Source organism: Nycticebus coucang, chromosome 19, assembly GCF_027406575.1.
Source record: "Nycticebus coucang isolate mNycCou1 chromosome 19, mNycCou1.pri, whole genome shotgun sequence".
Classification (NCBI taxonomy): domain Eukaryota; kingdom Metazoa; phylum Chordata; class Mammalia; order Primates; family Lorisidae; genus Nycticebus; species Nycticebus coucang.
Window position 1 is genome coordinate 47,011,057 of NC_069798.1, and position 15,347 is coordinate 47,026,403.

A 15,347-nucleotide genomic window follows, 5' to 3' on the forward strand; every position below is an offset into this window, starting at 1 on the left:
ATATTAGAATCTTTGTGCAGGTTGGGCAAGGTGTCTCATGACTGTAATCCTGGCATTTTGGGAGGTGGAGGTGTGAGGATCACTTGAGGCCAGGAGTTTTAGACCAGCCTGAGCAACATAGCAAGATTCTGTCTCTATCAAAAATAGAAAAATTAGTGGAGCATGGTGGTAGGCACCTGTAGTCCCAGATCCTCTGGAGGCTGAGATAGGAGGCTCACTTGAGCCCAAAAATTTGAGGCTGCAGTGAACTGCCCTACAGCCTGGGCAACAGAGGAAGCCCCTGTCTCAAAAAAGAAAAAGGTAGGATCTCCCTATGGAGGCACTGTGCAGGGGTGGGGGTCCAAATTCTCAAATGCTCATCAGCTCCCTCCTAAAATTACTCCTGTTCTGAGTACTTGCTATTGATGGGATTGTATGGGTTGATAGCCTCTCTTCCTTGACTCTAGGGCTGTGTTCAGCCTAGTGGATCCCCCTAGAGGTGGTTATATAAAGGCAGTTTTCAGAGACTTACTTCAAAACCCAGATAACAACAGATGTTTCTCATAGTTCTTTCTAGATTCGGACAAAGAAATAAGACCAGGTCTCTAGAAGTTAAGAAAATGGAAAAGTTCCTTTACTTTTGAGTTGAGCTGTTAATCATTTCTGGCCTTATTTCATCTCTCTTCATGAAATTTTTCCTTGACCACGTTGATCTATGTATTCATTTTAACAAATATTTGATGAGCATGTATTGCCTGATACTGTGTGAGATTCCAGAGATGCTAAGATAATACAGCATGTTTACTCTAGAGAGCTCATAATGTAATAGAGGAGAGAAAAAGTAAGTAAATCATAAGAGAGTGATAATACCATCAGGCAAGTGCTGTGACCTGCCTGCTGGTGGTGATAAAGAACAGAGACCTAGGGTGGGTCTAGAGGCTTTAGCTTTTTTGTCACGTATAGAGAGTACATTTTCTTTTTTACCCCTTATGGAACATTTTACAAGCACTGTATATATTTCTACCTTAGAAATAATGGTTAAATAATAACAGCTGACACTTACTGAGTGTTCATTGTTTGTCAGGTACTGAGCTAAATGTTTTATGAGTACCAAGTCATCATTCTCAATACTTCTGCGTGATAGGTGGGATTATCTGCACTTTACCAGGTGGGGAGACTTGTGCCTGCAGGTCAAGGAACTTACCCAGGATTAGGCAGGGGAACTGGAGTAATGTGTGCTGTTAGATATTTAAACAGTAGAAAAACAAGACTGTAAGTTCCATGAGGGCAGGAATTTTATAAACAAAAATAAACAAATTTATTTTGTTTACTGATATATCCCAAGTACTAGAGTAGTACCTAGAACATAGGTGTTCAAGAAATACTTTCTCAGTGAATGAATTTGTCAAATATTAGACCGTAAAGAGAAATACTTAATGGTTTAGTGTCTGCTTTTCTGGACTTAAAAAATACATATATTGTATTTTTAAATTTTATTTTTTTGAATAGGCAGTAGATGGTGCATAAATCAAAATACTATAAAAATTGTGCTCCCACTTAATGAGCATAACGTTAGGGTGGGGCACAAATATAAGAGGTACTCTACCTCACAAATGCAAAAATGGTAATCTAATTCTTTGTACTCTCAAATTAACCTGAGACAATAATAAAAATTTTAAAAATGAAGTTATTTGTGTTTGGTGATGTCTGTGATATTAGCCTAAAATTTGTACTTTATAATGATTTCTGTTTGTATGATAAATACTTTTCTGCCTTAAAAAAAAAAAAATGTATACAGTGAAAAGAAGTGCTCCCATCCCTGTCTCCATTCTCCCCCACCTGAGGTAATCACTTTTGTTCTGGTGTTTTCTTCCAGGGTTTCTTTATGCAAAGAATACATGTATTATTTTCTTCCATTCTTATGCAGAAAAGCATACTGTGCACACTTCTGTACCTTGCATTTTTAGTTATAGTATGATTTTTTAAAAAATGCATATGAGCATAATGTATAATAGTGTTTTGTGACTTTTTTTCTTTTGGCAAAAATATATTGCCAAATGTATTTTTATCCTTGTTGATACTTTCAGTTTTACCTAAGAAACACATATTTTAGGTTATTTGATTACAGAGACCCATAGACTGATAGAAATTCCACAAGTTTGGCCACTATATATATAGGCAAGAAAAATTTGAATTATAACTATTTATAAGCAGCATATAATTGGCACTTGGAGATAATTATGATTGCCTGTTATGCTGAAGAGTCCACTAAAAAGCAGAAGCAATGAGTATCAGGTGGACAAGATACATCTTCAGATCAGCTAGCAATACCAGTATATTGGCTAGAAGTTCTAGTCACTATAGGAACAAAAAGCCTAACATGTCCACAAATTAATTAGAGGTGTCACAATACATATGAAGAAAATCACTGATCTCTGTTGAAGGGTGCAATAAAAGGCTGAATAATGCAGACATGACTTCATGCCTGTAGCTCAGCCGCTAGGGTGCCAACCACATACACCGGAGCTGGTGGGTTTGAATCCAGCCTGGGGCTGCCAAACAACAATGACAACTATAACCAAAAAATAGCTGGGTGTTCTGGTGGGTGCCTGTAGTCCCAGCTACTTGGGAGGCTGAGGCAAGAGAATCACTTTAAGCCCAAGAGTTGAGGTTGCTGTGAGCTGTGATGCCACGGCACTTTATCCAGGGCGATATAGTAAGACTCTGTCTCAAAAAAATAAATAAATATAAATAAATAAATGCAGACATACCCACTTCATGCTCCCAAACAATTTTTTTCTTTGTATTATTTTTATAATTTGGCCAGCATTAATGATAAATGGTTTGGTTCAGTTTTTTACTGAGATATAATGATACGTTAAGTGTCCTTTTGATTATCTTTTTGTTTCCATATCATTATCTAAAGAGAAATTCTTTGGAGTGGAATTTATGGGTCTTAAAAATATCAGCATCTTTGTGACTTTTGATGCATGAAAACGGTTTGATTGTACATAGAAATTTGAACACTAGATTATTCTTACTGCTTTGAAATAGTCTCAATAAAAAATAGCCATGTAACTAATTGACATTTACATATAATAATTTTTTTTCCAAAGATAGATATGCTGGTTCTTAATAGAAAAATGTCTTTTAGTATACTGTTAATTGACTGCTCTAAGAACCTGATACTAGAGTTTAGTGGATTATTAGAAGCAATGAAGGGTTCTTAGCTAAAGATAAAAAGCAAACTCTAAACCAATAGCCCCAAAACATAGGGGGAGGTTCTAGACAGGGAAGTAACATACAGTTTTCATACAACAAAACAAGCCATTTCCTAGTTTGTTAATGGAAAGGTGTTATACTCTGTCAGCTGGAATCTAATTTTGTTAGTAATTCTAGATCCTAGAATTGGAGAGCTATCAGATCCTCTTCATCTCTCCACAGAGTGTAATTAGCAAAATGTTATAACTAGGTGTTAAACTTCAGTTTGAACTGAATACTTGATCTTGTCATCTGTATAAACATTTTTCCAGCCATTCGCTTTTCACTTCCTTCATGTTATGTACATGTTGTATATTTGGGTGGTTATTCTTCTGGGTTTATTAGCTATTGGAATATAGTGTAGCTTTAAATTTGGAAATCATATTGATTTATAAAAAATATATCTGATGCTGTTATCTCTAAGAAATTGACTTTTGCTGATAGAGTATAATAGTATGCTTTTAAAATAATAAGTTTAAAGTCTGCATTAGAGTTATTCATATTTTAGTTGATTTTAGGTGTTACAAGAATTTTTTCTGGAAATAGAAGCTTATAAAAATTTAAAATGTTTAATTTTCTATATAGCTCCACAAAATATGTTGGTAAAGGATGAATATGTTCATGATTTTGAGGGACAGCCATCGTTATCCACTGAAGGACATTCAATTCAAACCATCCAGCATCCACCAAGTAATCGTGCGTCAACAGAGACATACAGCACCCCAGCTCTGTTAGCCCCATCTGATTCAAATGCTACCAGCACCACCAACTTTCCCAACATTCCTGTGGCTTCCACAAGTGAGTTCTGGAATCAGATGTAGTCAGCAAGTTGTATTTTCCCATTCATTGCATACTATATGTAGTTGCTTGGAGGAAAACTCCAAGTAAGTAAAAAGAACGCTATGTTATCTTTCATAGGTAAACAATATTAAGTAGATATTTGGGTTCGTCCTAGGAAAAATGACATTTATAATCTATTTCAAGGTTCTTATGTTGATGTATAATAACTTGAAACTTAAGTAATGATTTTGATTATCATATTGATTTAAATTAGTGATCTAATTTGTACTGTACTATTATATGCAGAAATAAGCTTAAGTTCTCAGATATATTTTAGAGAAATATTTAAGTAGTTAACAAGTAGTTTTTTGAACCAAAGTGTTTATAAAGATTAGTGTTAATGGATTTGCAACTTTTCAGTATTTGCACTATTCAATTGTGCATATCTAACCCCAAAAATATCAAGACAAAATTAGCTGCATTTCATTTATAGTACATTGTAGTAGTCACCTCATTTTCTCATTATGCAAACTTAGAAAAAGAGATCTTGATAAACTTGTTATATATCCTTCAAGATAGACATTAAGTCTTTTAGTTAACTTGGATATTAAGCTAAATTCTATATTTTTCTTTTTAAAACATACTTATCTTTTCAAATAAATCTGTTTCAAGAGGGTTCTTCTCTTTCGAAATGGAATAGGAATCAGAGGGCTGTTAGGTTCAGGTTTTTTAGAGCCTGATCATGTTGATCTGGTTCTGTTGGTACTGCTATTTATTTTCCCAGTCACCAAAGGTCAGACAGTTTGCTGTTTGGCAAGTGATGTGGCTTTTCTCTCTTTTCTTTTTCTTCGAGTCACAGAGCATTGTCTTGATATATGTATGGTGTCAGTTGTATGTGGTTACTAAGGGAATTATATCTAAATCCATATCAGCAATAGATTTTTGATAGATCTGAACTCATACTTTGTTAGTTGCAACCAAAGTGACCATTATTCTATTTACTTTAATGTTAGATCAGATTCAGTGTAGAAATTTTATCTTTAGAGTAATGGGGGACTTATTTCCGTAATTGTGAAGTTTCAAGTATACCAAAATTCTCCCTTATTAATTCATTTCACAACTTTAAAGCAGTATCTTTTTGGTTTGCTATGTAAAAGATGCAAATCTCTGTCACCATGGACAGCATATTCTAAGCGGGTCATGCAGGATAAGCACTGTAGAATCTGGACCCTTAATCATTTGTCTGCTTTTTATTTACTAGTTTGGTAATATGGTTGACACACAATGGGTAGTGATGGAAAATAAAAGAAGATACATTACAGCCACTTGAGCGTAGATTAGTGCTAGAGTACAGATAATCTACCCTTTTGTATTTTGTGGAGATTGAATTCCAAAGTGACTTCATTTTGACTGTTCTGTTCCTTGGGGCTGACTTCTTTTCAAAGACCAGAAAAAGTGATATAAATGAAATGCAGCTAATTTTGTCTTGATATTTTTGGGATTAGATATGCACAATTGAATAGTGCAAATACTGTAAATTTTAGAGCTTGTGGCAAAATGTTCCCTTAAGGGTATTGATAGAATTAAATCAAAGAAAGGGAATTGGACCAAAATAGACGAATTGGAAAACTGTTATCCATGAGTTGGTTAGTTGTATTGTTTATGTTAAGTGCTTGGAATTATGTAATGAACATACTCAATACAGATAACTCCAATGGGCCACTTTATAATTAATGTTCGTATGTCACCTGAATATCTTTATTAGTTTCTTTCTAAGTAACTGTAATTTAAAATCACTTCTTCTGTGTAGTGACAGGTTTTTTGTTTTTTTGTAAGTTACCTAGGAATATGTAGAATTTTTAAAAAGAAAAAATGTAATTAACCTTTAAAGATACTTGCAGGATTGGAGGAATGAGTAGGAAGGGAGGTTGCTAAACACATCGTCTTTACAAATAAATAATTTGGGGAGTAGTGAAGTTTCCTCTTTAGCTTTTGGTTTTACAGTCTTAGCTTTAAGGAAATTTAGTTTGTAGAGAAAAGTAAAGTGTTCCTTTTCCATGATACTTTCAGCATTGGTGACATTTATTCTTTTTCATCTGATTATACTCCCATTTAGATGAGAAAAGAAAGAGGTGATCCCAGTGACAAAGAATTATGAAATTTAGTGCTTTTCAAACGGGATAAATGATTGATTTAGTTAATGTTTGCTTTAAGAAATCAAACTTTTTTGACTTAAAAAAAGCCTTTAAAGTGTAAGAAAGTAAGCAATATCACAGAATGGTCTCTTTGAATAGAGGCTAGAGGAAACTTAGTCCTTCTGGTATATTACATACAGAGAGGGCAACTAATTTTGTGTAAATCTGGAAATACGTTGCTTTGGAAAAGACATGATTCTTGGTTTATAAGAGCATGTAGAAAAATTTTAAAGTTAGACTGGGTGTTTTTTCATTTGTCTTTAACCACTTAATGCTGCTATATTGATTAGACAATAGAGCTTTATCTTTTTAATTTCCTCACCTTCCCTATCACATCCTATTTAAAATACCTTTCTGCTCTGCTTTTCTTTTATCAAACCTTAGCATTCCGCTATTATCAGTACCAGTGCTGATAATGATTAGCTTTCCAGTTTTCAGCATTTTCTTGAGCCTGGATTTTTGAGTTCCTAAAAAGAAAGGTCCATAGATAGCTGGATGGAGTGGCCAGTGGTGAACTGATGTGCTCTGAGGAAGTTACTGCTTTTTACCCATCTTTATAGTTTGCATTGTCCAGTGTAATTGGTCCTTCATTTATTAAGTATAATCATAGGATTGCATCTCTAAATGTGCCATATTAATGTCTTCTTGTTCCTCTAGGTCAGCCTGCTAGTATACTAGCAGGCAGCCATAGTGAAGGACTGTTGCAGATAGCATCAGGGCCTCAGCCAGGACAGCAGCAGAATGGATTTACTGGTCAGCCAGCTACTTACCATCATAGTATGTGCATGCTTTTTAAAATCTTTTAAATAGTTGAGAAAAAAAATAGGCAGCCTTTATAAAAGCAAATTAATCCATGTGGGCCTTAATTTTTAGACAGCACTACCACCTGGACTGGAAGTAGGACTGCACCATACACACCTAATTTGCCTCACCACCAAAACGGCCATCTTCAGCACCACCCGCCTATGCCGCCCCATCCCGGACATTACTGTAAGCTCTTGTTTTTGTTGTAAGGGCTTTTTCTTTTGTAGAACTTTATTTTCTTTCTATTTTTTTAAAAAAGTTTTACATCTTTTATTCATCCTACAATTTTGTTTCATTAAATAATTAATGCTTTTTAGCATTTTTTATCAATAGTGTTATTTTTTCATAATGTTATCATGCCTTCTTTAGAGGAGCGTTGTTTACTAAATACATTTATTTCTCTGCTGCTAATGTTTCATTAACACCACATTGATTTCCATTCATTTGTTTGTTTGCTTTGTATATTCTTAGATCTCATGTGTATCTTGTATATTCACACATAACGGATTGAAATCCCTTGAGTGCTGAGTTCTCAAGGGTTCCCTCATCATCGTATTCACTGTACCATAGATACTCAGATGTTCAGTCTGTCAGTACTCTGTGCAGGGATGATTGGGAAAGATACCCTGTAGATAGCCTATAGTTTCAGGTAGAATAGGAACACTGTTCATTTGACTTAGGAAAATCAAGAGTGTAAATCTTTCATATATGTAAAATCCCTTTCTTCTCCTTATAAGATCAATAGTAGTACCAAGGAATACTTGAAAAGTATAAAAAGTAAAAATAATAAAATTACCCAGAATCCCACCACCCAGAGATGTTCACTTCTAATATTTTGTCATTCTCCTTCCAGTCATATAAATGAATATATATTAATTGGGGGTGGGGTTCATACTATATGTATATTATATATAACGTCCTTTTTTTCAGTTATGTTACTATTGTTCCATATCTTAAGAGAATATACTTTTTAATGGCTGCCTGAGTCAGCGTAGTGGTTAAGAATGCTGAGTTTGAGCATTTAAATAGCCATGTGACCTTTGGCAAGTTATTTAACCTAAAAAGTATAATAGTAATATCTACCTCAGGGGGTGTTGTGAGAAGTAAATGGAATAATTTATGTGATAAGTGTAATGATGTCTTAACACACAATAAGCTTTAAATTTTGTTAGCTACTGTTCCATTACATAAACATCCTTAATTTAGTAAACATAAGCACTTGTTTTTAGAATAGACCTAAAAATTTAAATTATTACATACTACATTATAAATTATATTGTATTACATGTTACATTAATTATTTATAATCTGCATTAAATACTGCATGTAAAACCATTTGTAAATTGCTTAATTGCACTTGGCACATAGTGCTAAAATATTAGTTATTAAATATACACAAAAGTTGGGCGGTGCCTGTGGCTCAGTGAGTACAGTGAGTAGGGCGCCGGCCCCATATGCCGAGGGTGGCAGGTTCAAACCCAGTCCCGGCCAAACTGCAACAACAAAAAAAAATATATACACAAAAGTAATTCAGGAGTATTTGTTTATTGTACTTACAAAGTAATCTCAACTGAGCTTTCAAGTTCTTAGACATTATGTGAGTTTGTTCTAAACAACTAAGGTATGATAGTTATATTTAAGTGGGGTTTATTAAAAGTTTTAGCACTGGAAAACTTTTAATAAATTTAAAAATGGGGTTTTTATTGTCTTTTCTTTAGGGCCAGTTCACAATGAGCTTGCATTCCAGCCTCCCATTTCTAATCACCCTGGTAAGTTTATTTCAAAATTGATTTCCGGTGTATGGATTTTGTTCATGACTGGAACATATATAAGTTTTAATATAATTAATTACAGGGCAACTTACTTTCTAAGATAAGTATAATAGTCATTATGACATGAGTTAACAATTTAAGAGTAGCTGATAATAGTTACACATAGACGGTCTATATTTGATTTATTGTAACTATCTCTGAAAGAGAAGACAAGAACTATGTGTTCAGCTAAAATATAAAGTATGGAAATGCTGACTTCAGCATTGAGTAAATAATTAGCAGAATAAAAGTAGGTTTTATAGGAGAGCTATAAAACTGTAGCTTAGATTCTTAGGCAAGAATCTTAGGTAGATGCTGAAAAAAATAATTCATTGTATCTGTCTTAGAAGAGCAAATCAGGAATCTGCAGTTGACTGGAATTTAAAAACTTAAATTGTGTTCAAAAGAGTAAACAGCAAAGTAGCTTTTCCATTTCAAAGTTTATATATAATTTTTTCTTTCCTTTTTTTTTTTTTTTTTTTTTGAGACAGCTTCACTATGTCGCCCTTGGTAGAGTGCATGGCATCACAGCTCACAGCAACCTCAATCTCTTGGGCTTAAGAGATTCTCTTGCCTCAGCCTCCCAAGTAGCTGGGACTACAGGCACCTGCCACAATGCTCGGCTATTTTTTTGTTGCAGTTGTTGTTGTTTAGCTGGCCCATCTGGGTTCAAATCCACCAGCCTTGGGTGCATGTGGCCGATGCCATAACCACTGTGCTATGAGGCCAGAGTTTGAATATAATTATGAAACTATAGAAAACATTTGAAAATAAAACCCAAACATAGGATTTTGAATTTTCCCTCTATTCTTTCTTATCTGTTTTTCTTAGCTTAAAAAGACACAGACTACTTCAGCTAATCACCTTAATTTTTTTGTAACCATAAGACTCAGTTTTCTTTCTAATTAAAAATTATCATGAGGAATTTTAAACATAAGTATAATAGTATAAGAAATCCTCCCATTGTACCCATTTCTCAGTTTCAGCTATTAGGAACTAATGGCCAATTTTATTTCATTCTTATTCTCACCTTCTTTCTCCCATCTATATTATTTTGAAGCAAATTCATGTAATTCCTCCTTTATATGTAAATATATTAATATATGAGATAAAAATCATGCCCAATTTAAATATCACAAACTATAGCACAAATAATATCATTTACAAATTGACTAAAATTGGTTACAGTAAGATATTTGAAAAAATATATGTATTGTGCCCATAATGATTATTTAAAGAGTAACTTATCTCAAGTAGATCCACATGATTTTTGTTGGGTAGTTAGTGTTCTGTTATTTGTGTTAGTTTCCGTTTTCTTCTACATGTTTAGAAAAAAGTTCAGGGCAAAGTCTTTGTGTTTGTAACTCTTCTTATATTTCAGTTTGAGAGATTTGCAGAATTTTTAGACTACATTACTTTGCAATGGCAGCATCAGAGTAGAAGAACCAGTTTTACATCTCACTAGCAGTAGATGTAATAATGTAACACAATTTTTTCCTGATTTAGGAGGCAAATAATTGTTTTGGTCAGGAGAAAGTGCTGGTGGGGGCAGAAGTATTTTTTAAGCTATACATATTACTAGTTTAAATTATTGTCTTTGGTGGATTTTCCATATACTGTATGTTAGATTGTGTATTTGTGATTTTAAACATTTTTTTGTGGGTCATGCCTTTTCATAAACATTTCATTAGAAATGTAATATACAGAGAAGTATATGATATCAGTGTACAGTCTAATTTCACTGAAGTCAAAACCTTTTACTCACTTTTTCCCAGAGGTAACCACTATCCTGCTTTTTTTTTTTTTTTTGCAGTTTTTGGCCTGGTCTGGGTTTGAACCCGCCACCTCTGGCATATGGGGCCAGCGCCCTTACTCCTTTGAGCCACAGGTGCTGCCCCACTATCCTGCGTTTTATAGATGTCTTTTTCTTTTTTTTCTTTTTTAAAGCGATGAATGCATTCCTAAACAATCTTATTTAGTAGTTTGGTTTTACTTATTTTTGAGATTACATAAAGGGAATCATTATATCAGGACCTTAATTTGTGTGTGAATAAATTGTGATAAAAGGCTAAAGGCTAAAGAATGAGAATTTTTGCTAGCAGCATCCCTGAGAGTCAAAAGTGGCTCCTAGCAAATTAGGAGTCTCAGTGTTCATATGGCTTAGTAGGAGATGGTCTTTAGGAGCAAGAGTAATCAGGGCTCTGAAGAAAGACTTTCCCTGGATGCAATCATAGGGGTGGGAGTAGGAAAAGCGCCATTTAGCTATAGTCATTTGGACTTTTTCTTTTTTTTTTAGACAGTCTCACTCTCGCACCCTGGGGTAGACTGCTGTGGTATCCTAACTCACAGCAACCTCAAACTCTTGGGCTCAGGATTCTCTTGCCTCAGCCTCCCAAGTAGCTACAGGCACCTGCCACAGTTCTTGGCTTTTTTTAGAGACAGGGTCTTGCTCTTGCTCAGGCTGGTCTTGACCTCCTGAGGTCAGGCAGTCCACCTACCTTGGCCTCCCAGAGGGCTAAGATTATAGATGTGAGCCACCGTCTCCAGCCATGGACTCATTTTTGAATTGAGCAATTGCCTTTGGCTTCTTGATAGATTTACTTTATTCTACTCATGGTAGCACTGATGTTTAGGCCTAACAGCTCCTGATGGTTTATAAGGAATAATCTTAACTAGTTGAGGATATGTAAATATAGTAGCATGCATTCACATTAAAGCCTGCCTTTTTTTGTTATTGTTGTTTTGTTTTGTTTTTTTCCCCAAAAGATGGGATCTTGTTACTTCCAGGCTGGATTCAAACTTCTGGGCTCAAGTAATCCTCCCATCTCAGCCTCCTGAAGAGGTGGTACTAAAAGCCTCTGGTTTTGAGTAGAATAAGGAAATGACACAATGGTGAGGATGACTGTGAAAAGGTCTTTGTCCAGTTGGTTGCAGAAGATTATCTCTGCAAATATGCCTTTAATAGGGCCAGGAGGTTAGAACCTAGTCAATCTTTGGCTGTGGCCACTTAGGGGGCACGGGGCACTGAGGATTTTTAACCTCATAGCTGTTCCTGTTCATTTCTCCTCTTGATCTGTTGTAAGAATATTGTAACTAGTCTCTCTGTTAAGAGAGCTTCCATTCCTGTATCATCCTCCTCACCAATTCATCTTTGTTTCTACTCAGTATTTCTTTTAAAATTTGACCCAAGTTATGATATTTCTCTGCTTAAGAACTTGCATTTAGTCTGAAAAGATCTAGGCTTTTTGATGGGTTTGTTGAAACCCATTGAGATTGTTGAAAGTTTTACTGCTTCAAACTCTAATTTAAAGTTTATGTATAGCACATTAAGATGCAGATGAATGCAGACAAAATTGTACCACTCTCCTTTTCATTCTCTAATAAATGGCACTAGCCTTGCTTTTTTTCTTTTTCTTAAAAATGTCAAACCCATTTCTATGCTTAGGGTCTTTGCTTTTGCTTTCCTTTCTGAAGTTTCACATAGACAAAAGGTTTTTCAAGTCTTACTTTTCCAGTTAGGATGTCCCCCAACATCCAGTCTGAAGTGTTCTTCCTAATAATCTGTTCTACACCTTGTTTCATTTTATTCACATTCTTTGTCATGATCTGAGTTAACTTGTAAATCAGTTTGCTTGTTTGCCCTGCACCTCTGTGATTGAGACAGTAGCTGTTTTGTTTTCTGCTATTGCGTAACAGTGCCTGGAATGATTCCTAGATACTCTGTAGATACCTTTAAATGAGTTAAAAAAGAAAAACCAAATAATATATAATTGACATATTTAAACAAATATTGAAAGTATTTGATCAACTGTATTTTCAAACCAAACCAAGTAGTTCCTCTTTTTTCCCATTATTTTAAATCATTTATTGTTCAAGTGAATACACTAAATACATCTTCAAAGTTGAAATTGTATTAGTTAATATGAACCGATTTCACTAAAAATATCTCTTGTGATGGCCATATATTTACAGACGGGACAAATGACCTTTCACCCTAGAGACAATTGGGAATACATGTGTTCAACATCTGTGTATAGAGTATAATTAATCTTGACTTAGGGCCTGGGATAGCTCACTTGTTTATGCTCTATCTCTCAATTAGGAATCTATAAAAATATGCCATGGATTAATGTTATTCAAGAGCACACAACTGAAATATATCTTAGGGTCATCATATTTAAAAAAAAATGAAAGTTCATACTAACAGGAGAATATGTGCAGTCAAATGAAACACTGTGAAATTATTTTAGATTCTGATTACTTCTGTTCTTTAAATTCTCCCTTGACTTGATCCTTTGAGGAAAGAATCAAATGCCAGATTTTAAAAATGATTTTAAAGAACAATGCTAAGTACTGAGCTGGAAAATAGAAGGCATGGAAATTCTTACTTTTTAATGCAGTATCATTATAATCTAGTTCTTCGGGTGCTTTTCATTTCCCTCTCCCTAATCTTCACCCCTTCTTTTAGGAGAAACTTTGTCTTGTGGCGTGAAAGTGAAAGTTTTATATCTTTCTCTCATGGGTGGATGTTCTTATTTATTTCCTATAGCTCCTGAATATTGGTGTTCTATTGCTTACTTTGAAATGGATGTTCAGGTAGGAGAGACATTTAAGGTTCCTTCAAGCTGCCCTATTGTTACTGTTGATGGATACGTGGACCCTTCAGGAGGAGATCGCTTTTGTTTGGGTCAACTCTCCAATGTCCACAGGACAGAAGCCATTGAGAGAGCAAGGTATTGATTATATAGTCAGATAGTCATTTCGAAAATTGAGTATAGTACATTGTCTTTATTTAAGGCTATATTTTATAATGTACATTATATAAGTTTTTAAATATAAAGAAATAAAGATCATCTTGAAAATTCAGAACTTACAAGCGTTCCATTTTAATTATAGATGTTTGTTGTTTAATTTATAAGAATAAAAGATGGCCTTTTTAAAGTTAGTGAGGTCCAGGGGTAGTAGGGAACCTGTGGCCTTCCCTGCTACATGTGGCCCTGCCCATCCCCAAGTGCAGCCTCCTAAATGAATCCACACTTCAAAGTCAAAAGTTTGGATTCAGTCAAAAGTTTGCCCTTAAGGATCCAGAAAGCCACACATGGCTTTAAGGCCTGGTTCTCCTTCAAAAATTAATTTTTATTTTCTCCAATCATACATTATTTCTACAAATCTACTGAAAGGAAATAATATAAAAAAATGAGAACTTTATTTCTGAAAATGTTATTTATAATGTTGAAAATTGGTAATAAAAAGGAAGTGATTAATTTTTTTATAATAAACTTTCATTTTTTATGTAGCCATTAAAATGTTAATAATTTATAGAAGTGCTTAGGATAAAATATTACAGGAAAACACAATTTTAGCTACTATGTGATCTCAACTCTTTAAGGACATGTATGTGTAAGCACGTAATCTTGGCTCTATCATTTGCTGTGTTGACTTTTGCAAATTACTCCCTAAGAGTGCTGGCTAATAGACTTTTCTATGATGAAATGATTTATATCCGCACCATTCAGTTCATTAGTGACTAGCCACACATAGCTATTGAGCACTTAAAATACAACTTGTGCATGTTACTAGTGGCTATCAGTTTGGACAGTGTAGCTATAAACCCTAGTTTCCTTAGCTAAAGAATGAGGCTACTTATTCTGAGTAATGAGAATAAGCAATGCGTAATAGTACTTAATCTTACTGAATTATGAGGGTTAAATGAGAATTCAGTTTAAAAATACTTAGCAAGGTGAAATGTATTTCCTTTTTTCTTCATAAGGTTGCATATAGGCAAAGGTGTGCAGTTGGAATGTAAAGGTGAAGGTGATGTTTGGGTCAGGTGCCTTAGTGACCACGCAGTCTTTGTACAGAGTTACTACTTAGACAGAGAAGCTGGGCGCGCACCTGGAGATGCTGTCCATAAGATCTACCCAAGTGCATACATAAAGGTGAGTTACAATTTTATATGAAGATTCTAGATTTGGAAAGCGCTATTTGTTGTTTAAAGAATTAAAATGGAAGTGGAAAAATAGAAAAATACCTTATATATCAAGTAAATTATCAGAAGTTGCATTTGAATGTAAAACACACTTCCTGGGAATGTTTATTGACATGATCAGTTACCTGGTTTTGTGATTGCCTTTCTACCCTAGTGTTTTATTAGCAAATTTGTTAAATGTTAAAGTAATAAATAAGCTGTTAAAAATTTTGAGTGAAATGTCCAAACTTGTATTCATTTGACATGAAATTTGTAAAAATCAGACTTTGGAATTTCATGTTAGCCGATTTTTAGATTTTATGAAATGGAATTCCAAAATTAATAGCTTCTCAAATTAAGAACCTGAAAAAACTGAAATATTTTTCACTAATTATTGTATATTCAACTCATTTCAGTTTTACTCTATAATGTATACTGGTTTTTTTTTTTTTTAAATATTTTTTTGTAGAGACAGAGTTTCACTTTATTGCCCTCGGTAGAGTGCCGTGGCGTCACACAGCTCACAGCAACCTCCAACTCCTGGGCTTA

General features: G+C 34.3%; 1 protein-coding gene across 6 annotated transcripts in view; it reads left to right on the plus strand.

Moving 5' to 3' along the window:
• The window catches only part of SMAD4 (SMAD family member 4), a 61,472-nt gene that overhangs the window by 29,541 nt on the left and 16,584 nt on the right, over positions 1–15,347 (plus strand). For 4 of the 6 annotated variants that reach the window (XM_053572045.1, XM_053572048.1, XM_053572046.1 and 1 more), the window contains 6 exons: positions 3,826–4,038; positions 6,873–6,992; positions 7,089–7,205; positions 8,738–8,788; positions 13,380–13,563; positions 14,601–14,769. In XM_053572045.1, the coding sequence (XP_053428020.1) occupies positions 3,826–4,038; positions 6,873–6,992; positions 7,089–7,205; positions 8,738–8,788; positions 13,380–13,563; positions 14,601–14,769 (854 nt within the window). Of the gene's footprint in view, positions 1–3,825; positions 4,039–6,872; positions 6,993–7,088; positions 7,206–8,737; positions 8,789–13,379; positions 13,571–14,600; positions 14,770–15,347 lie in introns of those variants that run through there. The other 2 variants (XM_053572050.1, XM_053572049.1) reach the window with 2 other exon arrangements.